This window comes from Strigops habroptila, chromosome W (assembly GCF_004027225.2).
Source record: "Strigops habroptila isolate Jane chromosome W, bStrHab1.2.pri, whole genome shotgun sequence".
NCBI classification, from domain to species: Eukaryota; Metazoa; Chordata; class Aves; order Psittaciformes; family Psittacidae; genus Strigops; species Strigops habroptila.
In genome coordinates, this window is record NC_044301.2 from 16,041,718 (window position 1) to 16,069,000 (window position 27,283).

Below are 27,283 nucleotides of genomic sequence, written 5' to 3' on the forward strand. Positions count from 1 at the left end.
TAGCATCAGTTGCATGATGTGTAGAGAAGACCCTGCCTTTGAACATCCAGCCCAACACAGGCAACCGGGGTGCCAGGAGGAGCTGCACTTCAGTTCCAATCACTTCTGAGGCAGCTCAAACCCCTTCATAGACTGCCAGGATCTCTTTTTCAGTGGGAGTATAGCTGGCCTCGGATCCTTTATATCCCCGACTCCAAAAGCCAAGGGGTCGACCTCGAGTCTCCCCTGGAGCTTTCTGCCAGAGGCTCCAGAGAAAAATGCATTGGCAATGTCAATTGTGGCACACCACTTGGCTGCCTTTGACTCCAGTTCATATTGAAGTTCTAGCATGGCCGGTACGGCAGCACTCAATGGTGGTGTGACTTCGTTCAGGCCACGATAGTCTACTGTTAGTCTCCACTCTCCATTAGACTTTTGCACTGGCCGTATGGGGCTATTAAAGGGTGAGCGGGTCCTGCTGATCACTCCTTGGCTCTCCAGTCTACGGATCAGCTTATGGATGGGAATCAAGGAGTCTCGGTTGGTGCAATATTGCCGCCGGTGCACTGTTGTGGTCGCAGTTGGCACTTGTTGTTCTTCGACCTTCAGCAACCCCACAACAGAAGGATCCTCTGAGAGACCAGGCAAGGTGGACAGCTGCTTAATTTCCTCTGTCTCCAAGGCAGCGATACCAAAAGCCCATCTATACCCTTTTGGGTCTTTGAAGTACCCTCTCCTGAGACAGTCTATGCCAAGGATGCATGGAGCCCCTGGACCAGTCACAATGGGGTGCTTTTGCCACTTCCTCCCAGTCAGGCTGATTTCAGCTTCCAGTACAGTTAACGCTTGGGATCCTCCTGTCACTCCAGAAATATAAATGGGTTTCACCCCTTGATACCTTGATGGCATCAGAGTACACTGTGCACCGGTATCTCCTAGAGCCTTATACTCCTGTGGGACTGATGTGCCAGGCCATCTGATCCACACAGTCCAGTAAACCCGATTATCCCTCTCCTCCACCTGGCTGGAGGCAGGGCCCCTCTAATAGTGATCATAAAATTCTCCACTTATGTCTTGTAGAAAGGGATTAGTATTCCTTATCACAGGAGCTGGAGTAAAATCAGCTCTTCTACTCCATCTGGGAAACTGCTCGCCAGAGACTGGAGCAGCAGCTTTCCTGGGAGGATCATCCTTGACCATTGTTCTCCTCTTCAGTTCACGCACCCGTTGCTCCAGAACTGAGGTAGGTTTTCCATCCCACTTTCTCATGTCTTCTCCGTGATCCCGCAGGTAAAACCATAGTGTGGCCCGTGGCGTTACCTCCTATATTTTCTTTTTCGAGCAGTAGGGCGCCTTCTGTTAATAGCTGAGACATGGGTTGGTACGCGTGGGGAGCTGGATAGATCGGATAAATCGTCTCTCAATTGTTTGAACTCCTGGGACAGTTTTTCCACAGCTGAAATGATGGAAGGGGTGAGATTGTCTTCGAACTCTTGGAGTTGACGAATCAGGCAATCCACTGTTGGTGATATTCCGTCATTCCAGGTCATTGATGCCAATGTGTGGGCATATGATGATGGCGCACTCCGTGTAAGTTTCCGCCACATGGGTCCTGTACATTCGACTTCATCTGGATCTACGGATGCATTCCAAGCATCCGGCCTATGATAGATCATCTCTAGAATGGCTGATTCCCTCAGGGACTGGATGCCTTTCTCTATCGTGGTCCAGTTGGCTGAGCGACTCGTAATATCGTCTTTGTAGGGAAACCTTTCCTTCACAGCTGTCAGGAGCTGCCTCCAAAGACTGAGGGCTTGCTTCTCTCTTGCAATCGCTTTGTCAATTCCTCCTTCCCTAGCAAGTGATCCCAGCTGCTTGGCTTCCCTGCCTTCTAGTTCGTGACCGTCGGCCCCATTGTCCCAGCATCAGAGCAACCAGGTGACAATGTGCTCCCCTGGAAGACAGGTGAAATCTTTTCACATATTCCTCAGCTCAGTTGAGGTCCGGGGTCGAGAAGTGACCTCTTCTTCTTCTTCCTCTTCCTCTTCCTCTGATCCACGTAGTAGTAACTGTTGTTCAGATGCTGTTCTGTGTACTAATAGCATTGGGTCTTCATCTTTCTTCGCTTCGCGGGTTGCTCTTTGTGCCTCTCGTTTGCTTTTGCTTACAGGGGCAACAGACATTGTCACAAACTGGCCATTTGGTTTAACTGCAGTGTTTGTCACTGTGGTTGGAGTGGCTGCAGTGTCTGCCACTAGGATTGGAGTGGTTGCAATGTCTATTGCTGGGGTTGGTGCAGCTGTTGTGCTTGGGAGTTGAGTAACACCAACAGCTGCAATGTCTGTTGCTGTCAGGGTTTGAGTAGCTACTGTGCTTGTCACTGGGGTTGGTGTAGCTGCTGTACTTGGATTAGCTGTGTTGTCTGTTGTGGTCAGGGTTTGAGTAGCTGCTGTGCTTGGAGTTGTCATAGCTGCGTTGTCTGTTGCTTTGCCATCAGATCCAGAGACATTTTTTTCCCTTTGAAGGTGCTGGATAGTGTTGAGCAGGGCTCTGTAGGCGTAGGCCAAGCCCCAGCACGTTGCCATGATTTGTCCCTCTCTGGTATAACCAGGACGACAGCACACCTCGTTTCAGTGTTTTACTCGTTTTTCCGGATGTTGCACTTGTTCAGGGGTGAAGTTCCAAAGCACTGGAGGGGCCCACTGGCCTAGATACTTGCCCATAATATCCCACACACCCTGCCACTCATGACTGTCCAGCCTCAGGGAAAATCTCTTGGTGGTCCTCCTATATCGTCGTCTAAGCCTAGACCAGATTTGAACCCGATACTGCTTAACTTTCGAGATCAGACAAAAAAGGATGTTCCCAGGGTGGGATGGCCGTGGGTAAAACACACTCCGTATGTTTGCCAACATGCTGATCCCCAGCACAATCAGCAGGCAGGTCTCAAGGGTATTCAAAGGCCATCTAAAACCTTCAGAACTCTCAACTGCTGTTGCAAATAGGCTGGTGGGGGAGCAGGGGGTGTAAGGGAATGCCTCCTTCGTAAGTTGACCCCCCGAGGAGAAAAAAAAAGATATGCAACTGCTAAAATATTTCATTATATACCTCCCAAAGTATAGAGGGGATGGCCACGCTGGAAGCACAAACCAGACCAGTTTCCTGATCAATGAGTCTATTGTATTACAAGTCATTACCATGAAGTACAGTGAAACAAGAACCTTAGCCCAGGCCTCCCAGCCGATAAACACTAAAACAGCAAATAGTGGCTGTAAGTAAGGTACAACATGCTGAAACTCTGAGATCAAGCGCATCAAGTCTGAGAGCCAAATAATCACCATTGTGACGAGTAGTAACAATGAATGCTTATCACAAATATGATTAGACACACTCTGGTCAGATCTGTCATTATCTCAACCCTTCGAGCCCCATGTTGGGCGCCAAAAAGAACTGTCGTGGTTTGAGCCCAGCCGGTAACTCAGAACCACACAGCCGCTCGCTCACTCCCCCCCTTCTTCTTCCCCCTGCTCCCGGAGGGATGGGGAGGAGAATCGGAAGAATGTAACTCCCACGGGTTGAGATAGGAGCAGTCCAGTAACTAAGGTATAATACAAAACCACTACTGCTACCACCAATGATAATAATGATTAGTGAAATAACAAGGGGAGAGGATACAATTGCTCACCACCCGCCGACCGATACCCAGCCCGACCCGAGCAGTGATCTGGGCCTTCCAGGTAACTCCCCCTGGTTTATATACTGGGCATGATGTGCTGTGGTATGGAATACCCCTTTGGCTAGTTTGGGTCAGGTGTCCTGTCTCTGCTTCCTCCTGGCTTCCCCTCCTCCCTGGCAGAGCATGAGAGACTGAGAAAGTCCTTGGTCGGAGTAAACATGACTTAGCAACAACTAAAACCATAAGTGTTATCAGCGTTGTTCCCAGGCTGAAAGTTAAAAACACAGCACTGCACCATCTACTAAGAAGGAGAACAATGACTGCTATAGCTGATTCCAGGACAGGCTGCTCTGAATCTCTCTTCCACCCAACCTGTAGCAGTGCCTGGGATTGCCCCAACACAGGTGTAGGATTGCACTTGGCTTGGTTAAACTTCATAAGGTTGGCATCGGCCCACCTCGCAAGCGTGTCAAGGTCCCTCTGGATGGAATCCCTTCCCTCCAGCGTATCAACCAAACCACACAGCTTGGTGTCGTTGGCAAACTTGCTGAGGGCGCACTCAATCCCACTGTCCATGTCGCCGACAAAGATGTTGAACAGGAACGGTCCCAACACTGATCCCTGAGGGACACCACTCGTTACAGGTTTCCAACTGGACATCGAGCCATTTACCACAGCTCTTTGCGTGCGGCCATCGAGCCAGTTTTTTATCCACTGAGTGGTCCATCTATCAAATTAACGTCTCTCCAGTTTAGAGACAAGGATGTCATGCGGGACAGTGTCGAACACTTTTGCACAAGTCCAGGTAGATGACGTCAACTGCTTTGCCCCTGTCCATCAGCTCTGTGGCTCCATCATAGAAGGCCACCAAATTGGTCAGGCAGGATTTCCCCTTAGTGAAGCCATGTTGGCTGTCACCAACCACCTCGTTGTTTTTCATGTGCCTTAGCATGCTTTCCAGGAGAATCTGCTCCAAGATTTTGCCAGGCACAAAGGTGAGGCTGACTGGTCTGTAGTTCCCCGGGTCTTCCACTTTCCCCTTCTTGAAAATGGGGGTTATATTACCCTTCTTCCAGTCATCGGGAACTTCACCTGACTGCCATGATTTTTCAAATATGATGTGCCCAAGAAAGGGATGCAAGTCAGAGCCTGCATCTCTCTTTGCTCTGACACCGTGTTATGGCTGAGAGCAACAAGCTGCATTAGCCAAGCACAGGGAAGGACACAAACCGATGCTCCCAGAGTGGGAGAGCAGCCAAATCCCATCCCATGGGATGTCCCCTGGCAGCAGGCTCAGCAGCACTCGCTGGCCCCGTTTGCTCACCCCACGGTGAAGATCTCCACGTAGTGCCGCATGAACTCCCGGCGCTCGGTCATCTCCTTGTCCTGGCCCAACTTGGTGCTCTGGCTGGAGGAGAAGGACTCGTTGGAGGAGGAGCGGTGGTATCATCTGCCCCAGTGCTGGGGAGAGTTGCCCATGTCATTCTTGCTGTCTGCTGACTCGGTGGCATTGCTCTCCTCCCCAGCCATGTCCCCCGTGTCCCCCAGGTGCCCATTGCCATTGGGGGCAGAGGGCTCCGAGGGGATGCAGGTGGGTGTTTTGGTGTCAAAGTCGATGAGGTTCCCTACAGGCGCATTCAGGGGGACCTGCTCTGCTCCCTGTGCTGGCAGCCAGGACACGCTCCCTGTTCTATCAGGGCTTAAGCCGTGTCCTCCTCAAGGCACAGCTGTGTTACCCTGACACTGCCCAGCCACTTGCAGGCAGAGAAGTTACAGCCTCTGCAACGTAATAAAAGTTATTCCCTAGATACTAGGCCCCAGCATCAATCTGCAGGGCTGGCCATAGGCAGGACCCTTCGCCTTCCCCAGGCCAGCATTAACCCACATGGGTCACTCTACAGACCCAGCTCATTCAGCCTTAATAATGGAGCTGTTTCAAGACAATCTGAAGCCCAGCAAGCTCCCACCTTGCCTTGCTTTGCAAAGAGCCCTTTCTTCCTGCTGCCATCAGACACCAGATGGCAGCTCCCCATTTGCCTGGACTTCAGAAGGGAATTAAATGTCTCTTGAACAGACCTGCACTGCGTAAGACCAGCTTTTGTGCCAAGCAGCAGCTTCTTCTTTAACATTTGCCAAGCAGTATAGCTTTCACTGCCCCCCCTGCCATGCACACACATACCCAGGGAGCCCTGAAACTGGAACTGTTTATTCTGCAATTCCAGTTTTCACCTGGCAAAATTTCACATTGGGATGCTGGTGGCCAGGCTGTATTTTGGACATGAGCTCCCCTGCCCCAAAACCACTCATCCCCCCATTCCCACAGGAGACACTGTCTCTAGCCTCCACTGCTGGGTTCATGGTTAAAGATGCAGTCTTTTGCTGATGGAGCCCAGGGACCCGCAGGGCACCCAGGGACCCTCCATCACACCCCAGGAGGATGAATGCATCCAACCTACAGGCTGAGTTTAAAGCAAGGTCTGTGTCCTCCCAGCAGGAGATGGGGAAAGAGAATGGATTAAATCTCAGCGGGGAGGACCATGCCAAGGCCTGTCCTCATGTGGGGTTACAGCGGAGCTGATGTCCCTCGGATGCTGCCCTCCCTTCCTGCCCTTGCTTTTACTTGCACCCAGGAGCCTCAGCGCTCCTTTGTCAGCAGCATCCGGTGAGGCTGTGTCTGGCGTGGCTGGCACACTGGGAATCAGCCAGAGAGGGCGACGCGGGGATGATGCGATCCCTCCCCCTGGAGCTCAGGCGCATCGCAGGTGCCCATGCAGGTACGCATGGCTGCACGCAGAGCCCGGCTTGCTGCCACGCTGCCTCGGAGCAACGGGAAGGGAAAGAGCTCATTGTGCAATTCCGACACAGTTTTCATGGCCGGCCGAGCGCGGGCATCTCTCAAGAACTGTGATGGCCCCTTTCCCCTGCAAGAGCACTTGCCTTGCAGCAGGATCCCCACACTGAGCTCATCACCCCCCCAAAACAGCCTGTGCAAGCCACTGCACACACAGGCATCCAAATTATTAAGGAAAATTAAGTGGATTCCCCATCAAGAGAGTTCTCCAGCCTTTTCCATCACCTTTAACTGTTTTTTAAGCCTCCCCATCACTCAGAGCCCTGAAGATAGTGAGTTACCTGCTCTGCTCCTCCCCACATAAGCCACTCCAGGGACAAAAACCACCAATTGAGATCAGAGGGAGAAAAGCCCCAGTGGGGAGAAGAAACCAGGTGAGAGCAGCTGGTGCAGCGTGTGGCGGGACGAGGGCAACACTTCAGGGAATTATTGCTCACTTGGAGGGCAGCACTGCTGGAATCCAGCTTCTCCCCTGACACCGTTGGAGAAAAGTTTCCAGGAATTTCATAGCAAGAGATGGAAGAGAGGGAAAGGGCAAGACCCCATGGAGAGATGTCCCAGAGGGGGTGTTACATGCCTGAGTAGCAATTTTGGGGTGCTCACAGTGACAGGGAGTCTCTGATACAAAGAGAAGCAGTAGAGGAGGCCACTAACCCCTCCACCCCCACCCTTGCCATGCTCTGTCAGGGCATCTCAGCACTTCCAAAGGACCCTGTCACTTGGCCAGCCACTGTCCACATTAACCCAATGGGCTCTCTCTAAAGGAGGGTGCTTTGGGGGAGCAACAGCCCCCCCAGCTCTGCAGCACTGCCCAGGCAATGCCACGCACCCCATGACAGCAAGGGGAGGCTAGAAACCCAGAGCAGAGCCCCTTTTTGTACTCCTGTATCCAAGCATCCCACACGGGCAGGGAGGTGGCGATCGCTGACCCAGCACACCCCGGAGGACCAGCAGCAACAGCCAGTCCTGCTCTGCTACCCATGGGGAGCAAAAACCAGGCTTGGTTGTAACAACAGCATCTTCTCCCCCAGGAGATGCTGTGGGGGGATGGCCCAAGAGCAGCAAATTGCATGAACCCAAAGAAATATTGCTGGGACTGGTGCTGGGACTGCACCATCCCCAGCAGAGCCTGGCCAAACCCAGATGCTGCTGCATAAGGGCACTCTTGGAAGAGTGTCAAAAGCCTCCGCATGGCTTTTCAGTCCTTTCAAGTTACACAGGAGGGAGAGAGATGGGTGAGTCACTCCTGCCATGGAGCGTTCTCATCCGGAGAGCTCAGAATGTGCCAGTTAGCATGGAACTGCTCAATGCCCCGTCCATCCCCATGCAGAGGGGATGCTGCCCACACCACACACATAGCAGCAGCAGCAGCCCACGGAGGAAACAACCCATTTGTGACAGAAAGTTTGAGCTCAGCAGAAATCCAAGTGTGTTACTAATTGCCTGTATGTAAAAACATATCCCAGATCCCCAGTTTTTATATAATACCATGGTGAGGGGTTTTCTGCCTTCCCCTGGTTGGGTTTTCATGTGGATGTCTGATCATTAAAGCATGACTTGCAGGTCGTGGGTTTTTATCTTCTGCTGTCGACCTGGGGTTTGCACTGGAGTACAGGAGATAAAAACCCCTGGAACACACCAGCACACATGCCCCTGGTGCTGAACAAAACCCAGCCTCTGGCACTGGGATGGGAGATGGGCAGTTTTGTGCTTGCTCCACCTGCTTTGGTAACTCACAGCCCTCCCCAGGAATGATTCACCTTATTGAGGAGAGGCCCCAGGGTGCCAGGAGAGCATCCACCATGGGACTTGGCCATGGCACACTGCCTGGGCTGGAAGCAGCCAAGGACCAGGGCAGCCCGTCTCCACCAAGGTTGGAGTTATGGACCCACCTGCACCCATATGAATCATAGAATAGTAGAATGGTTTGGGTTGGAAAGGACCTTAAGATCATCTAGTTCCAACCCCCCTGCCATGGGCAGGGATGCCTCACACTAGGCCAGGTTGCTCAAAGCCTCGTCCAACCTGGCCTTGAACACTGCCAGGGATGGGGCAGCCACAGCTTCTCTGGGCAACCTGTGCCAGCGCCTCAGCACCCTCACAGTAAAGAACTTCTTCCTTATATCTAACCTAAACTTCCCCTGTTTAAGTTTGAACCCATTGCCCCTTGTCCTATCGCTACAGTCCCTAAGGAAGAATCCCTCTCCGGCATCCTTGTAGGCCCCCTTCAGATACTGGAAGGCTGCTATGAGGTCTCCACGCAGCTTCTCTTCTCCAGGCTGAACAGCCCCAATTTTCTCAGCTTGTCTTCATATGGGATGTGCTCCAGCCACCTTAGCATCCTCGTGGCCCTCCTCTGGACATATGAGAACATATGAGATGTTCAAGACTTTCCAAGCAGCTTGTGGAAACATCTCCATGATGGTGTCCCCCCCCAAACACCCTCATGGGGGAGTGACCCCTCCCTCCAGCTCCATCCCCAGCTGGGAACCATCTCCCATTGCTCCCCACGCTTGCAGCTGCATCCATCCTCCAGCACCCACCTCCCTCCATGGTGCGTTTGCAGAGAGCCTGTGGGCACCCACAGACCCACCTTGGACCCCAGCTGCAGCATTGGTGCACAGAAAGCTGCCTCTGCCCCCGACTGATGTGGATATTCATCACTCCATCCCCCTTTTCACAGACAAAGACTCTGGGGGTGGCTGTGTCTGTCACACACTTAAAGTGGCCAATTTTCCTTCCCTGATCCCAACACAGTATGACTCCAGCAGTAGGTGGGTGCCGTGAGACAGCCAAGCTGACATCTGCCAGGCTGGTTCTCCAGCACCAGGAAGGAGGCAGAGAGGAGGAATCGGTGCTGAGCAGAGGGTGACATCCCCACCTACCATGCAGCTACAAGGGGAAACACTTCTTCTGTGGAAGTTACTAAGGTATTGGGCAATTTTTTACTTCACAGCCTTGAGCAAAAAGCAGCCCAGGAGAGTGGGGCTGGGCACAAAGCACAGGGGAAGGCGCTGACAGCTCCAGAAAGGAGATGGGGTTTTGAAGACAAAAGGATGTGATGCAAAATCCCACTATAAGGAATGGGGGCTGTGGCTGCAGCCTGGGCAGGGCCATGCCCATGAGCACACCCAGAGCACAGCAAAAGCACATGGAGTGGGACAGGGGCAACAAGACACTTCCACACCACAGAGCCATTTGCATAATGCTAGATTAATTCACATTAAAAAGACTCACAACAGTATGAAACCATCCAAGCCCTAAGGGGATACTCGCTCTCCATGATCTCATGGGTAAGGGACTTGGTTCAGACTCACAAGACAAGATGTTGGGTTTGTGGTGCTTATCTAGCTGTTTCCTCCCTTGCCCTCTCAGAGCCCAGATCACCCTCCCATGGCCACCCAACACCGTCTCCCCTGTGCCCAGCTCAGGAGCTCCTGGCTGCTCACTGAGCCCTCAAACCCAACACCCCAACGTGAGCATACAACACAACAGCATGTTGCAACACCAAGTATAGTTGCAACATGGCTGCTTAAAGCCTAAATAAGCTGTTCTTCAGACTGGCCCTCTGCAAATCCTTCCTAATCCAATCTGGTTTATGGCATTAAATTGGACCCTCCCATACTGAACACCTCTATTTGCACAACAGTTGGGAAAATCCTCTTGTTTCCTTATTCCTGGTTGAATCTCTAATGCAGAGGTCACCAGAGCTTCCTTCTCCTCGTTTAGGAAAGTGTCTAAGGACAGGGATCTGCCTGCACTTCCAGCTTCACACCCTGCTAGCACATCACATCCGTGGCACACCACCAGTCAGGGCATGGGAAACCTCCCTCTGCACTGACTGTAACCGAGCTGAACACAGGCAGGTGCTGCCGAGCACCTTCCCCTTTGCTGGGTGTTTATGTGGTTTAAAACACAGGGTTTTCTTCACCTTAACCAGACACAGGGGAAAAGCTGAAGGGGATGAGCCCTGTGTTGATCTCCAGCTTTTCCAGTAAATCGTGGCTGGGATCCAGGTGACAAAATGAGCCCCAAACCACAGCAGTTTGGTGTATTATCCACATAGAGCAGAAGATGCCAGAGCACACGCTCCCCACCTCGGTTCGGGTGATGCTCTGCCCTCCCTGAGGTCACCCCATGGCTGGACCCACATCAGGGGGACATGACTGCACAAGCCAACTGCCACTTACCTCTCCACTGAGCAAAGTAGAGATTGCCATAAGCTGTCAAAGACACATACCTCCTTGATGCTAACTTCTTTAAGGAGGAAAAAGCCTCTCCGTGTCTCCCTGGGATCCTCAGTTAGCAAACATCTGCCACAGCACATGTGTTAGGAAAGCTCAGCAAGGGAAACAGGCATCAGCTAATTAGGACGAAGGTGTTATAATTACCCTCAGCCTCCATGTAATCTGCAGAGTGCTGGAAAGTTATGCCATGGGAAAGGAAAGCAGCAGAATCTATTTATAATTCTTTCCCAGGGAGATGCAGATGGCCAGGCTGACTTGAGAAAGGGTTGGAGCAATGGCAGCAGCCAGCAACAGAGGTGGCTGGATGCATCCCAAAGCCTGGAGTGTGAGCTCAAACCCATGCAGCCCCCTGTGAGGCTGTGCCTGCGAAGGGAATACACCCATTTAATTTTGTCCTTGTGTAAAGCTGAGTCTGCAGGTCCCTGACCCATGGCCAGGACCCCCAAGTGTTCAAGGATTAACCCAAATCCCAAAGAGTTGATGGGATGCCCTGAAGCAGCTGCTCCGGTGCCCCAGTCCCCATCTCCCACTGCTCCAACTGCAGCACAAAGCACCTGCAACCCAGCCGGAGGGGGGAAGGCAGCTTTATTTCTCCCTGACATTTAATAACCTTTATCGCCCTCCGAGCAGCAGTTTCCCACTCCAAGAGCCGGCAGCATGGCTGATTTTCCTCCAGGCTGGAAACGCTTTAAAGCCTGGCAACCATCCCATCTCCCACCTTCTACCACCAGCGAGAAACCCCAAAAGGTTCAAAAGGCACAAAACAGAAGGAAACATGGCGGGAAGCAGTAGCCCTGGATGCTGGGGCCAGGCTGGCTCCTCCGGAGCTCACTGCAAACCCTGCAGCTCCCAGCTTCATCCCACAGAATTTCCTGTTATTCCTGGTTATTTTCCAGCACTGAGCTCGTACAAAAGGTGCCATGGCTGCAGCAGAGCATCTGACCCACTGGCTGAGGTAGTTATTAGGTGAGGGGGAGAGCTGCTGACAACTCGCAGGAGGCAAAAGGAGAAATTAATGGTGCTACAATTCCCACTGCCTCTGTCATTAGGAAAAGAAAATGCATTCGAGCATCCTCACTCAAATGCACAATGTAATTTGTTTCAAGTTTAATATCATTTTCTTTCCCAGAGATGGGCTGAAGCTGGGAAAAGTCTTCAGTTTTATCTGTCATGCTTCATGGCAGATGCAAAGAAAAGGAAAGGATTAGCAGAATTTTATAAAGGGAAAAACTCATCTAAACCTGCACAGTGTTGCTGCTGCAAGAGGCAACTGGCCACTAAACTGTTACAGACATTATCACCCTGAGCTGCTTGCTAATAAACCAGCTCAAATTAGCTCAATATTCTTAACATGTCTTTAATGGAGGATGTGGGTAAGGTTTTCTCCTACCCACCAAACTCTGCACCACTAAAACTGCCTGACATCACTGTGCTCCTGCATGAGGCAGTGGCATCGCCTTACCTGAAAGCATCAGTTTTGGGGCAGGACAGGAAGAGGAGGAGAGGGGAATCCCAGTTTTATCTGGGATTTAATCCTCTCCTCAAGCCCTGGGTTTTGCACAAGGAGATTAGGAATTTTCCCCAGCCTGGCTCATGGTGTTTCCTCCTCGGGGCCTCTTGTTTGTGCAGGAGTCTGCAAATGTTTCCTCTTCCTGGCGCCACAAAACAGGGAGCAGCCTGGAGCATCTGCATCCATGACTCCCCCAAACCCACAAAACACCACAAATTAAGGCATCAGATCTGCTCAGCTCAGCCCCCCAAAAGCTGCAGAGCTCCCCTGCACCTTCTGCTTCTGGCTTTTAACCCAAGAACACAGCCAGGCCACCAGCCTTGTCATGCTACGCAATTTAAATCAGGTTTCTTGGCACTGCCGGAATAGAGAAATAATAAAATACAGACCTGGTGGTCCCATGGCAGCAAAATCGCTGGGCTTTTTCTCCAGGGCTGGAACAAGGAAGAGATAAAACACACTTGCTCCAGAGCACAGCAAACAACCACTTATCACCACATTAGCAGCCTCGAGGCTATTGCACAGTTGCAGGAAAAGTATTATTCCTCCCCACTTGTGGTAAAGTTTCTATTTTGGGCCCTTCTGTCACACCAAGCTGCTGCCTTCACCTGCACTGGGCTAGGAAAGCAGCCAGCCCCATAGCCCCCAGGGACCCCTGCAAAGCCCATTTCCTCCAATGCTGCCAGACTCACCAGCAAAGAACTAAACTTTTGGTAAACTAGAGGTAGTTTTTTGTTAAAGCTGTGGATTCCTTGCAGTTCATCTTGGTTTGATTATTTTGTTTGGTTGGTTGGTTGGTTGGTTGGTGTTCTTTTTCCCTTGAAATGGTTTGTTTCCTGGGAAATCTCCCCAACATGCCACCCTGCAGCAGGCCATGTTGTAGCATTGCCACCACCAGCCCAGATTTGCAGAGGGAGTTAAATCAGGGTGGCTGAAATGCATCCACTCGCAGATGCCGAAGGGCATCGAATGCTGCGAGCCTGGGCTGGCTGTGGCAGGGAGGCAGCTCTGCCCTCACTGCTGCTGGGGACCCTGTCCCGGAGAGCAGGCACCAGTTTGGGGATAGTTTGATGCTGGGGAGGGTTCAGCCAGGGCTACCAGAGGGTTTGGGGCTGGCACTGGTGTGCTGGGGAATGCTCTCCTGGCTCAGAGGGGAGATACCCAAAGGGCAGCTGCAAAAAGCCAGACTTTGTGCTGGGCTTTCCAATGACACTTTAGGGGGTTCAGGATGGAAAATGGGGGATTCTCTGTCCTCAGGGGGGACAGAAAAAGCTGCAACTGATCTGACCTGGTGCTGGTGACAGCCCTGCATGGTGGATGAGAGCCTGCCAGGTCCTTCTGCCAACACATCTATGACACTCTCCTCTCTGCACCACATTTTCCTTGGCCAGAGAGAACAGATCCATTCATTTTATCTCTGCTGGTTCCACTTCCCAGATCTCATCAGCGAGCCTTGGTTGCAGAGCTGCCACCACGCCGCTGCAATGCCCAAATCCAAACATTAAATACAGCAAAGCACAACATTTTTGATAATTATGTTCTGTAGAATGGTGGGATCTGTAATTGAGGGTGAAATTACATCCACGGTACATTTCAGTACTGGAAATAGCATAATAAATTAGCTCAGCTTTTTCCTGGTTGACTCAGCTAATCCTTCAGATGCCAATAGACGGATTTGATTGTATTGTCTTTCCTTGGGCTCAGTCAATACCAAGGCCAAGTCATGGCAGCTGCACAAGATATATACAGAGCTGCTGCCTGCAATATATAATCTGCCCTTATTTCTGGATGCACCACAGCTTGGCAGCAGAGCTGAACAGAGGCTACTCCTGCTCTGATTTATTAATATGGATTGCATTGGTTAAGCCATTAGGAGTGGTGATGAAGCAATTCAGCATACATCCTGAATGGCAGCTTGCCTCATTTGAAGCCCACTCTGCAGAACATTCTCTCTGTGTCTTCTCCCTGCAATGCTGTTCATACAGGGAAGATTATATTAAGGCTTTGTCTGTAATGCTGTAATTCTACCTTGTCTCCCTGAGCCCTCTCAGATGTAAAACAACCCAGCTGCAGGCAAGGAAAGGGTTGCAAAAGGAGATTGCAGAGGGCTCGCACCCATGCCCAGTGGGAGAAGCTGAGATCCCACCCAAGAGGCTTAAAGAAAAGCATTAAATCTGCTCAGACCCCAGTGAAGACCCTGCTCTGGCTGTTTGTGGTGCTGCCCCAATGCCTCCATCCACCCCAGGGGGTTCAGGGATGCCCTGGTCAGGGTAGCTGGGGTGGGGGGGACCTGTCCCACTGCTCTGAGGGCAGCACTCCCACACCCCCTGGGAGCAAAGCACTCGAGATTTACCATCATGGCCACAGCTCGCTGAGAGGCTGAGCATCATTCCCCAGGAAAGCCCAAACCTGTTAGATCCCTCTTCCATGGTCTTATTCCCTGTTCTCAGCTCAGCATGTCCCAGCCCCCTTCCACAGAGCTTTGTACCAGCATGGAGTAAGAAACAGGCTGTGCCCAGCAGGCCTCGCTGTGCAATTAGAGAAAAAGAGGGAGAAGAGAATTGTATGTACAATGAGAGCTTGGGTACAGCCTCTGCTACCTTGCTCCCAGCTGCCTGCCATCTCTAAGCCGTATTTTTCCCCATAGCTACCTTATCTGCTTGTTTTGGACAAGAGGAGGCTACCCCCAGCTGGTGATCACCTCCAGCTGCCCTTGTGTCAGGCACCATGCAGTAGAAGGCCAATTTGGCACCTTCTCCTTAACAAACCAGCACAAGTCAAGATGTGGTCATGGATGAATCAAATGCGTTATCCATGCTGGAGCCTTTGGGAATGGTCCTAGCAAGGGCAGGTTTCTCCTCTCTACAGCAAGCAAGATGCTCAGAAAGGAGCACAAATAATATCCAGGACCTCTCCTTTCTAGAGTGGCCATCCCCCTCCTCATTCATTTTTAATTAGCAGCAACATGCAAGGGGCTGAGCTAGGCAGTGTGAGCACTGCTGATGCAGTGACAGATAACGGGAGCTTGCCTCCTCCAGTTAGGATTAAGGGATATCAGGCAGCTAGCTGCAAATCACCCTCCTAATATGCTGGGAGCAAGGGTGGGATAAATGCACCGCAGCAGGCAACAAGGTCACTGCCAGAAGGACACTTGTTCTGGGCCTCGGGTATTATGGTAATGAGGGTTGAGGGACACAGGGTCAAATGAAGTTCCATGAGAAGAACGGTGACTGCAGGCACTAGGGTGAGCTGTGGGACCTGCCCCAGCCTGTGACTAATTTGGAGGTGAGGGGTGAGAAGGTGAAAAAAAGCCCCAGGGAGAAGCCAGCCATCGAGAAGAACATTTGCAAGAGAGGTGAAACATGAAGGCTGACAGGGAGAGAGGGATGGGAGTGAACTTAACACATAAATTTAAAGCAGCTGCATCCTCCCTGGTTCAGGGATGGCACAACATGTTCACAGTAGCTGAGGTGGGTTTGGCAAGCGACAGACTGTGCTGATGGGAACCGGCTCACTTGGGACCCAGTGGGGAAGGGCATGTTGGTGGGTGAGCAGGAAAGATGCTCCAGCTTGCACTTCTCCCAGTCCGACCCCAGAGCAGCCCATGGGCCCCAATGGCAGACCCAGCCCCAGTGGAACATTGTCATTCTGGCTCCGCCCAGCCTGGATCCTGCCTGCACTGGGAGATGTCCCAGCAGCCTGGACTGATGGACAGTGGGACAGAGCAGGCAGCAGGGGAGGAAGTGCATCAAATGAGGTGCTTATTGAATAATCCAGAGGGAGCTGATGGCTGGTGGCTGCAGAGTCCCATTGCCCTCTCAGCCCTTTGCATTGGCGTTCTGGTTTACCCCGTACTGCGTTCGCAGAGGTCAGCACTTCCCACTGGGTGGAGTTGGGCCAGGCATCTTCCAGGTGCGGCTGCTGGCAAAGTTGCACACCAAGGTCCACAGGTCCCCCTGCTCCCCGGCAGCAGGCTGGGGCAGAAACGGAGGGCAACGGCAGAGCACCCTATGGGTGCTGAGTCCCTGTGGGTGCCCCCGAGTGTCCCCACCAGGGGTATGGATGCCCCAGCGGTCCCCAGTCCCGTCGGTGCCCGGTCCCCGGTGAGATGTCGCACACGTGTCCGTGCCCAGTCTCTGGGCGCCCCCTGGCGGACGCGGAGCAGCACAGTCCGGCCCAGCAGCGGCTGCCGCGACCCTGGATCCGGGGAGGGTAATTCCCAAAGCGGGGTTCAACAGGGGCGTTGTGACATTAAATCCCGGGTCCCAAGGGAGCAGGAGCTGGCAGTGAGCAAGCCAGATGGTGACAGCTCTAAGGAACCGCAGAAAGAGCTCATTAATCTTTAATTAGCCACGTAGAGCTTGTTACTAAGTAACCTTTTGCACTGGGAAGAGGAGAAGAAACAAAGTCCTGCTGGGAAGGGGGGTGAGTAAAATACACACCAAATTGCTCATCATTCTCCCAGCCTGCGCACCAGGGAGAGATGCAAAGAGGAGAGGGCACACACAGGTTTGGACAGCCGAACACTCCCCCAGTTGGTTTGGAAACTGGGAAACAGCAGCCCTTGGAGCACAAAGCGAGGTGGGTAAGGTTCCTCCCTCTTCCCCTGGTCCCTGGACTCAACATGGAGCCCAGCCTCTGACGCAGCCCCTCCTGCACCAGGAGGGAAGGCAGATGCTGTTCCCCTCTCACAGGGAGGAAAGAGCTCAGGGTAAACTAGATAGCTGATAAGCACAGAACAGTGAGAAATTCCAACCCTTCCAAGTGGCACTGAATAAAAGCTGCTGTTCCCTCCCATTTCTGGGGGAGCAGGGAGATCAGACAGAGTGCAAGACAGTATTTCACACAGCTCAAGGGTGCTGATGCTCTGGATAAGTTTACATGACATCTGAACCAAGCACAGTTTGGCTTGCCAGGCCAGTTGGCATGAGAATCCAGGTGGGCCTAGCAGTGCATGTCTTAAACCAGCCAAAAATAAAATCAGCATTGGGCAGAAAGGCAGAAGAATTGCGCTGAGAGGGAATAGCAAAACCTGATGCAGCTTCCACACCCCATCCTTACCCCATGGTAAGGTCTGCAGCTGCTGCCAGGAGTTGGACTCACACAGAGAACTGGTTTTCAGGCACATACTTGCAGTATTGAGAATGGAGACCTACCTTCCTTCCTGGCTGGAACCAACAGCCCTCTGACTCTGTGTTAGGGCACCAAAGCTTTGCTGGTTTTAGAAACAAGCCATGTAGGAATCAGCAGCATCACCACAAATGGCAGTGGTGGCCCCTTTGGTGGAACAGAGATACGGCCCTAAGAGGAGACTAAGACCCAGCTGCAAACACAGTCCCCAAGCCAGTGTGGGACATGCCTGTTCACAGCAACCATCTCCATCTGCCCAGAGGGAAAAATCTACCCTTGCATGGCTGCGGTTTCTAAGCTAACAACTATGGGACAACCCCCTTCCTGTTCTACAGTTAACAGCCTATAACCAGCCCTGACACTTGGGACTTTACCCCAGCAGATGAAAAAAGCAGTTCATCCATCACCAAGCCGGGAGGAGGAATGCACTTGCTGAGGAACATCTCATCCAGGTCATGGATACCTCCTCACTCCTTGTCCAGGGGCTGCAGCAAAGTAGGTGAGCGAGGCTTAGCCCCGTACTGCCTCACTCCTCTCCAGGAGGTGTTAAGCTACCTGGCACTGAACCTTCACATCTCCTTGTACCTTCCTTGGAAGGAGAGGGAAGGTTGCAAGCCAGCATTTGAGAGGTGCATGTGGTTGGTATTCAGAAATGCTGCTACTTGAGAAACTACATTTGTGCTCCTTGAAGGCCAAACATATGGTAGGAGTTACTGCATGTTACACCATTTTCCCTTGCTAAGGCTTGAACGACTGTGTGATTATATAAAGAACACTTCACATAAAAGAGTGGAGTCAGATGTGCCTTTAGCACCAGAAAATTAACTCGTGGCATTAGGGGAAGGTGGTGGTGGTAAAAAAACAAACAGGGGAAAAGGAGGAGGTCACATGTTCAGTGAACTGCACTTGAGGAGCTCTAACTGCACGCTCTGGCCTTGATTAACTGCCAGCACTAAGGCAGAGCCATTTCCAGATTAGAAATTCATGTGTCAACTTTGGTAGTTTAGTGCTCCATGGCCAAGGTTTGTTCTTAAAAATAGTAATAATCCACAAAAAAAAAAAAAAACCCAACTAAAAAAAACCCAACCCAACTAAATTCAGGATTACCATGTGCTTACATGCTTCCTTTTGGAAAGGGAAAGCTGTGGCTCAGAGGGCAGAAGGACTTGGTCAAGGGCTCAGGTTGTTAGTTCTGCCAGCCTCAGCATCTGCTGTTGGAGGGAGCTGGGCACCATGGACACCCCTGGGTAGATGCAGGGGGTGCAAACAGAAAACAGGAACAAGAGAAGAACTGGGATTTTGCAGCATAGTGTGTGGGGGTGTGTGCCTCACATCTTCAGGAAATCAGTTCAACTGCTCACCAATTATCCAAACAAGGGAAAATTAATTCTTATCATGTGGTGGAAGACAGGCTGCTGCACATCAGGAGGCTGGAACTCATTTCTTACTTTCCTTTGGAACAACAGAGGAAAAAGCAGCAAACAGAAGTAAGGTCACAAAACTTTGCTTTTTATTATTTGAAATTGGAAAAGGCTCCTTAGGTAACAATGATAGAATCATAGAATAGTTGGGGTTGGAAAAGACCTTAAGATCATTGAGTTCCAATGCCCCTGCCATGGGCAGGGACACCTTGCACTAAACCATGTCACTCAAGACTCCATCCAGCCTGGCCTTGAACACTGCCAGGGATGGAGCATTCACAACTTCCTTGGGCAACCCATTCCAGTGCCTCACCACCCTCACTGTAAAGAACTTCTTCCTTATATCTAATCTAAACTTCCTCTGTTTAAGTTTGAACCCATTACCCCTTGTCCTACCACTACAGTCCCTAAGGAAGAGTCCCTCCCCAGGTGTAAAAGTAACACACACATTTTGCTCAGCTTTCTGATACCTGGGATGAAGTAGGCAAAGTGTTGCAAAGTCACATCTGGCTTTTATCTAGCCTGTTCCTCTCAAACCCACAAACAGGACAGGCAAAACTCAGGCAAGTTGTTTAAACTACAGTTATCATGTTCCACAGGGATACTTGTGGCATGAAACCAAGGTGTTTGATGTCAAATGGCATTTCAGAAAGAAAAGCTCATCTTTTCCTCTGCATGAAGCAAGGATATGATGTTTCACCTTCATTTTTAAGAAGTATAGAGACTTATTTATACACAAAGTCTACAGGAGATGCCTAGATTAATCTACTGGTGTCATCTTGAAGTAGTGAGTGCAAAATACACATGGAAACAGGGATGTAGGAGTATTAATAAATGAAAAAAGTGCAGATTGCTTTAATTAAGCTAATGAACACAGTTGATCTGAGTGCTCTTTTCCTCAAAAATTAAAAACACTGCAATCCAAACAAAGAACAGAATCATAATTCAGCACGTGCACACAAAAAAGGTCAGTGGCACTCTCAGTTTGGTAACTTATCTTCTACTCCACCGCCTGATCACACATCTCAAATCTTTCACTGTCCAACTGGTAAGTTACACTGTCTGTCTGGCCTGCAGTGAAGGCCAGCATGCAATCCTTTGGCAACTGAATGCAACAGAAGATTATTGGCCACGTGAGCAACCAGCTACAAGACAGAGTTAATATATTATCATTTCCTAAACTAGCAAGTTAAGATTATACAACCCAGTTCCACACAACACCCAACACTCCCATTAAGTTCCACTAGTTTTAAATTAATAAAAAGCAATAAAAAGTCATCCTTGTTTAAAAGTAAACATTGAGCCAGCTGCATTTTGTTTCTTTCCTGGTAGCTTATGCCTCCAAGCACACTTGCACATGAATTTGCTCTCTCCCCAGTACGATTTTCCTACATCATTGCCACCCGACCTCTGCTGTCCCATTCCAGAGTAGCCGTGGCAGTACTGTACTGTTCACTCCAGTGGGAAGCTGACAGCCAAAGTTACAAGTAATTCCATCCTTTTTCCTCCTCCTCAATAAAACAAAAAGCCTGACAAGTCTATGTGGACTGCAGTGAGTCTCCTACAACCACAATGCCCGATCACAGCACATTTATAGCTATGAAGTCAGGCCCAAGGCAAACAAACTGGCTGGATGAGGATCTTTGATACTTCTGTTTTCCAGCTGGCCAAACCCATGTGTTTTGACAACTCCAAAAGCATGATCTAGGAGCACAACACAACCCGAACACATAAGTCAATCACTTGCTTATTGCTCCTGAGCTAGAATTAAGCCTTAGGTCTTGTTGTGGCAATTAGGGCAATGCTGCTCTGCAACCTAATTGCAAGCGCTGTATTTATTCCAATAGGCTTCTGCCAAGAGAGTATTCCTACCCCTGACAAGTTGTTTTCCATCTTCCCCAGTATTTTCCACCCATCTGGGATCAAGAAATAAAGCCAATTGTCCCCAAGATTTTTCTACAGAGAGAACAGGACAAGGACATGTCAGCACCAAAAATTTATCACCATCTGCAAGGCACCACCACACATTATCCCTATCAACAGCTCACAGAATTATCCCAGCAAGCTGGACAAGTAGGGTTCAGGGAGCAGGCAGGGGATGCAGGGGGGTGGTACAGCTGGTACCAAACATGAACAAGTACAGCAAAACACTGTGCTGTTAGCACTGCTTCCACAGGTACCACGAGGAAAGGCAGGACCAGGGCTGCAGCTGCATCCCGCTTGGCCGATGTGCAGATCTGAACTGCCTGCTGCCAAATCTGGCTTCACTCCTCTTGCTCGTTCCCCTCTCCCAAAGCTTTCAGAACTGCAAGTTATAACCCCTCATCATGTTATTCTGCTTTTCTCTGAAAGCACTGATGTAGCCATGCACAAAGGAACCAGCAAAGGCACAGGAGCACCCAGAGCATTTATGCCAGTCTCTCCAAATTCACCATCTCAACAGCTTTCTTCACCCTAAGCCAAATCAGAGGGAATCTTCTGAAATGCCACAAAAGCCTGCCAGGCTTTGAGGAGCAGAAGGTGAGAAGAGAAGGCAGAGGAGGAGTATTAATATAGAATTTACTATCTTCACTGCCTTTGCTCTAGACAGAATAAAGCCACAGGGTATCAGCAGTTTTGCCTTTAATCAATCAGGACTAGCACACTCTGACACTTTAAGGCCAATCAGGTACAGTATAAATAAAAAGATGCTACTACAGGGGCAAAGCTGAGCCGTGAGAAGTTCCTGCAGGGGGGCATCAAGCCTCTGCAAAGCCCTTCTCTCCAGCCAGCCAAGCAGGTCTCGCCTTCGGAAAGGAGATCCTTAATGCTGCCACTGCAAAGGTTTGGAAGGGACAAGCTACAAGCAGAACTATCTTAGCCTGGAGAACAGCACAACCCAACAGGTCCTCACCCAAGTGACAAAGCAGACCCATATCCAGCACTGAGCAAAACACCAACTGCTATCCATGGGTTTGCATTCCCCAGCAAACTCCTGGGGAATTTAAGCCACAGGTGGTAACTACTAAAACATTTAATGACACATCAGCAGAGCATACCTACGCTGCCTTTACACACTCAGCCAACCAAACACAGCAGATTACAGGGAGGAGAGTGGCTACAGAGGCAGTGTCTGTACTTAGGAGACAGGGAGACAGTGAGGCAGGTCTCAGGCCAAGTGCTCACAGCGCATTCGATACAGTCTGGATTTTCAATCTTACTTTAAAAAAAACAAAAAGCAAACACTATTAAGTCAGTTACGTAAAACTTCAGGATTTGTATCTTTTTTTGGTGAGTGGGGACATTGAAAGAAGAAGGAATCCACAATGCAAATGGATCCATTTGCAGCTGAAATAGAACTAGTTTTAGGGACAAGTGATTTAAATGGCTGCCCAAGGGGACTTCTCTCATCCCTTTAGGCTGTTAGGGAGAACACAAAGCAGCCAACGTACTGGCTGCACCAGCCTAACAGCAAGCTCCAAGACAAACTGGCCACCAGATGCCAAACAAACTCCTAACGTCTTTAGGAATCCCAGAAATCTGCATCATCAAGCTGGAAACCTCTGTCTGTGAGATTAAGCATTAAGATTATGTTCTTCTTCTGTACACAGCTCGGCTGCCCAATTTTTGCTTCAGCTCACCTTCCTGCCCATGCACCAAGGCTCAGAGAACTACCACCCTTCCTCTCTCCCAGCCCTGCATAGTGGGGTCAGATCCAAGTCAACTCTTCCCTCTGCTGATGCCGACGGGAATGCCTCTAACAGGCTGCTCAGAAACAACCTACTTTTTATAGCTTATTCACTAGATCAGCAACCGCGCTTCACATCCTCACCTCTAACAGTGAGGCAGGTTTTTCACTACTGACAAAGCAGTAGGAAACAAAGGAAAAAGTGCCCCAAATCGCCTTCAAAATCCCGGAGGCTTGTAAAACTATATCCAAGGAGACAGGAATTAATCCTGCTCAAAGTCTCTGCTGGAGACTCAGTTCTCACACAGCTTGAGCAAACATTCAAGAGCCAGAAATGGCAAAAAGCCCTTGAGAGAGCAAGAATAAAAGCTGCTTGCAGCAAAACTAGGCAGTGACTGAAACTTCTCCACAGAATGGGCCTGAATCCTCCTGGCACAACACATGTACAGACACATTTACAAACCAAAACCCGCAGAAGATATAAAGGCAGAGTTTTGTTAGACACTGATGTGGCTGGTAGCAGGAAGAGAAGAAACCTGGAGTTTATCATCACATCCAGAGAGCAACTGTAACAAAGGATGTATTTTGCTTGTAACCAAGAGATTCCTTACTAACAGCTCTTTTCTCTCCACACAGGGGAGACCTGGGAAGGTCTCCTTTCCAGCAGAACTCAGGTCTGCCATACAGAATGAAGGTATCATAGAAAGAAATTAAGCCCAAGAGCTTTCTGTGGAAGCAGCAGTCCTCTTGGATGAAACAAGTGCGACTAGAAAGGGAACAGAAGGTTCCTATGAGAAGAGCAGCAGCATCCACCTGACAGCACCAACTGTAAAAGGCACCAGAACAAGCCACAGCAATATTAGGAGAATCCCTCATTGCTCCTTCAGAATATGTAGGGCAACCTGATACAAGAATGACACATAACTGGGGTCACATCAGTACTGGCAGTGTGGCACCTTCTGCTGCCTGTCACAGACAGGAGTCAGCAGGCTGCAGTTGGGCTTATTTCACAGTTGGTTTTCTTTTTTCTCCTTCCTTTCAGACCCACTTTAAAAGATCTGAGGTGAACCTTTCCGGTACAAAGCCGATTTGAATACACCAGCTTCTGCAATTTACACTCACTTCCAGTTCCATACTCAGCTCCTGTAAGAAAAAAGAATCAATCTCCTCCATGCTCAGGGAGACACTCAGACCTGGAGCCCCAGGGACAGCACATCCATCAAGCTCCAGAAGCCAGGGCAACACTACACACACTGTCATTTACAGTGTGAATCCTCCCCTTGCTGCCAAGCTGAGGGAATTTCTCAAAAGGAAACTACCCACTCAAATTACTAAGCCAAGGACTGCAGGTATTACACCAGCCTCTCTTGACAATGATGCACCCAGAGAAAGGTTTCTGGAGAGGAGGACATGCTTTGTCAATGGTGACATTAAGCAGCCACCCAATCTGCAGTTGGGGACTGCACAGTTTCAGGAGGGTAAAGCAAGTGTCCCAGGAGGACAGATCATTCTGGAGTGTAGCAAAGGCTTAAATGAGTCCCTTCCTTGAAGAGCTCTTTCCACAGGAGACTGCTAATGGTCAGAGCAGAGGGCTTGTGTCCATCCAGTCAATTGGATGTTCTTCTGATCCAGCTCTGACGTTAGAGTTATTTTTGTTCCAATACATTCTTTTTCTGCGATAAGAAAGGTCTGTTTCCTCCTCTGCAGGATCCCTCCAGCTATACAAAGCTATGTTACAGACTGGGTAACAAGGACTGCTAGGGAGCAGTGTGGAGTGGCAGGGAGGAAAGGGCAGTCATGGATATTTTAACTGGGATGTGTACATTTGGGGTAAAAAGGCTTTATTAAAAGTGCATGCTTTTCTTCAGAGGTACCAAGAGCAAAGAATCCCCATCCCAGCCCTGGCTGGGGAGTGCAGCAGCCTTTGCAACCCCAAGCCCTGTCCATCACAAACCACCCATCAAGTAGCCACCAACTGAATGTTCTTCAGCATTTCATCAAAAGCCTTATGGGAGGGTGCTTCAGCATTCTGGAAGGAGACCTTGATCCAGCTGTAGAGACTGAAGGACTTGAGCTCCAGCCAGATGAATCCAAAGCAGTCATCATCGAAGAGAACAAAAACAGCTGGTGTTCGCTTGGGGCTGGTGAAGCCGTGACCAGCAATAAGCCCCATCCCATAATAACTGCAAGGAGACAAGAATAGCAAAGAAGATGCAAGAACAGCCATAATTACCCAACATTTAATAAGAAAACAAAAAAACCCCCAAACCACAAAGCTGTGATCAAGCCCTTGTCAAACACACTGCCAGGTGCTACAAAACAGCCAGTTTTACACTCAGTTCTTAGCACAAAACACCATTGATGCCATTTTAAGAAACTCTCCATTGCTATTTGTCGTGGTTTGAGCCCAGCCGGTAACTCAGAACCACACAGCCGCTTGCTCACTCCCCCCCTTCTTCCTCCCCCTGCTCCCAGAGGGATGGAGAGGAGAATCGGAAGAATATAACTCCCATGGGTTGAGATAAGAGCAGTCCCGCAACTAAGGTATAATACAAAACCACTACTGCTACCACCAATGATAATAATGATTAGTGAAATAACAAGGGGAGAGGATACAATTGCTCACCACCCGCCGACCAACACCCAGCCCGACCCGAGCAGTGATCTAGGCCTTCCGGGTAACTCCCCCCGGATTATATACTGGGCATGACGTGCTGTGGTATGGAATACCCCTTTGGCCAGTTTGGGTCAGGTGTCCTGTCTCTGCTTCCTCCCGGCTTCCCCTCCTCCCTGGCAGAGCATGAGAGACTGAGAAAGTCCTTGGTCGGAGTAAACATTACTTAGCAAGAACTAAAACCATCGGTGTTATCTGTGTTGTTCCCAGGCTGAAAGTTAAAAAACACAGCACTGCACCAGCTACTAAGGAGAAAAATGACTGCTATAGCTGAACCCAGGACAGTGTCCACCCCTTATTCCATACCATTCATGTCATGCTCAGATCCCACATCTGTCAACACACCATCGCCCCTGTCCCATATATACACATATATATACACCCACACCCACACACAAAGAGAAAGATATCATTCCCTAGTCCATAGATCAATCTCTATAATGGCTGATTCCCTCAGGGACTGGATGCCTTTCTCTATCGTGGTCCAATTGGCTGAGCGACTCAGAACATCCTCCTTGTAGGGAAACCTTTCCTTCACAGCTGCCAAGAACCGCCTCCAAAGGCTGAGGGCTCGCTTCTCTCTTGCAATCGCTTTGTCAATTCCTCCTTCCCTAGCAAGTGATCCCAGCTGCTTGGCTTCCCTACTTTCTTGTTTGTGACCGTCTGCCCCGCTGTCCCAGCATCGGAGCAACCAGGTGACAATGTGCTCCCCTGGAAGACGGGTGAAATCTTTTCGCATATTCCGCAGTTTGGTTGAGGTCCGGGGTCGAGAAGTGACCTCTTCTTCTTCTTCCTCTTCCTCTGACCCACGTAGTAGTAACTCTTGTTCAGATGCTGTTGCATGTAGTAATGGCATTGGGTCTTCATCTTTCTTCGCTTCGCGGGTTGCTCTTTGTGCGTCTCGTTTGCTTTTGCTTATAGGGGCAACAGACATTGTCACAAACTGGCCATTTGGTTTAGCTGCAGTGTTTGTCACTGTGGTTGGAGTGACTGCAGCGTCTGCCACTAGGGTTGGAGTAGCTGCAATGTCTGTTGCAGGGGTTTGAGTAGCTGCTGTGCTTGTCACTGGGGTTGGTGTAGCTGCTGTATTTGAAGTTGGAGTAGTTGCGTTGTCTGTTGTGGTCAGGGTTTGAGTAGCTGCTGTGCTTGTAGTTGGCATAGCTGCATTGTCTGTTGATTTGCCATCAGATCCAGAGACATTTTTTTCCCTTTGAAGGTGCTGGATAGTGTTGAGCAGGGCTCTGTAGGCATAGGCCAAGCCCCAGCACGTTGCCATGATTTGTCCCTCTCTGGTATAACCAGGACGACAGCACACCTCGTTTCAGTGTTTTACTCGTTTTTCTGGATGTTGCACTTGTTCAGGGGTGAAGTTCCAAAGCACTGGAGGGGCCCACTGGCCTAGATACTTGCCCATAATATCCCACACACCCTGCCGCTCATGACTGTCCAGCCTCAGGGAAAATCTCTTGGTGGTCCTCCTATATCATCCTCTAACCCTAGACCAGATTTGAACCCGATACTGCTTAACTTTCGAGATCAGACAAAATAGGGTGTTCCCAGGACGGGATGGCCGTGGGTATAACACACTCCGTATGTTTGCCAACATGCTGATCCCCAGCACAATCAGCAGGCAGGTTTCAAGGGTATTCAAAGGCCATCCAAAACCTTCAGAACTCTCAACTACTGTTGCAAATAGGCTGGTGGGGGAACGGGGGGTGAAAGAGAATGCTTCCTTCGTAGGTTGACCCCCTGAGGAGAAAAAAAAAGATATGCAACTGCTAAAATATTTCATTATATACCTCCCAATGTATAGAGGGGATGGCCACGCTGGAAGCACAAACCAGACCAGTTTCATGATCAATGAGTCTATTGTATTACAAGTCATTACCATGAAGTACAGTGGAACAAGAGCCTTAGCCCAGGCCCCCCAGCCGATAAACGCTAAAACAGCAAATAGTGGCTGTAAGTAAGGTACAACATGCTGAAACTCTGAGATCAAGCGCAACAAGTCTGAGAGCCAAATAATCACCATTGTGACGAGTAGTAACAATGAGTGCTTATCACAAATATGATTAAACACACTCTGGTCAGATCTGTCGTTATCTCAACCCTTCGTGCCCCACGTTGG

The 27,283-nt window shown here is 50.1% G+C and overlaps 1 protein-coding gene and 1 long non-coding RNA gene across 2 annotated transcripts in view; both read right to left on the reverse strand.

Annotated features, from left to right (window-relative positions):
- Window positions 1-1,228: 1,228 nt before the first annotated feature.
- On the reverse strand, window positions 1,229-21,555 carry LOC115619157. Its single transcript, XR_003994937.1, has 3 exons — window positions 21,134-21,555; window positions 12,746-12,750; window positions 1,229-1,239 (listed from the first exon to the last, which is right to left on the reverse strand). It is a non-coding gene; the product is annotated as an uncharacterized LOC115619157 (long non-coding RNA).
- Window positions 21,556-24,441: 2,886 nt separating this feature from the next.
- The window catches only part of LOC115619252 (F-box only protein 31-like), a 34,071-nt gene continuing 31,229 nt past the window's right edge, over window positions 24,442-27,283 (reverse strand). The window contains 1 exon segment of the mRNA XM_030511301.1: window positions 24,442-24,664. Coding sequence (XP_030367161.1) covers window positions 24,442-24,664 — 223 coding nt within the window.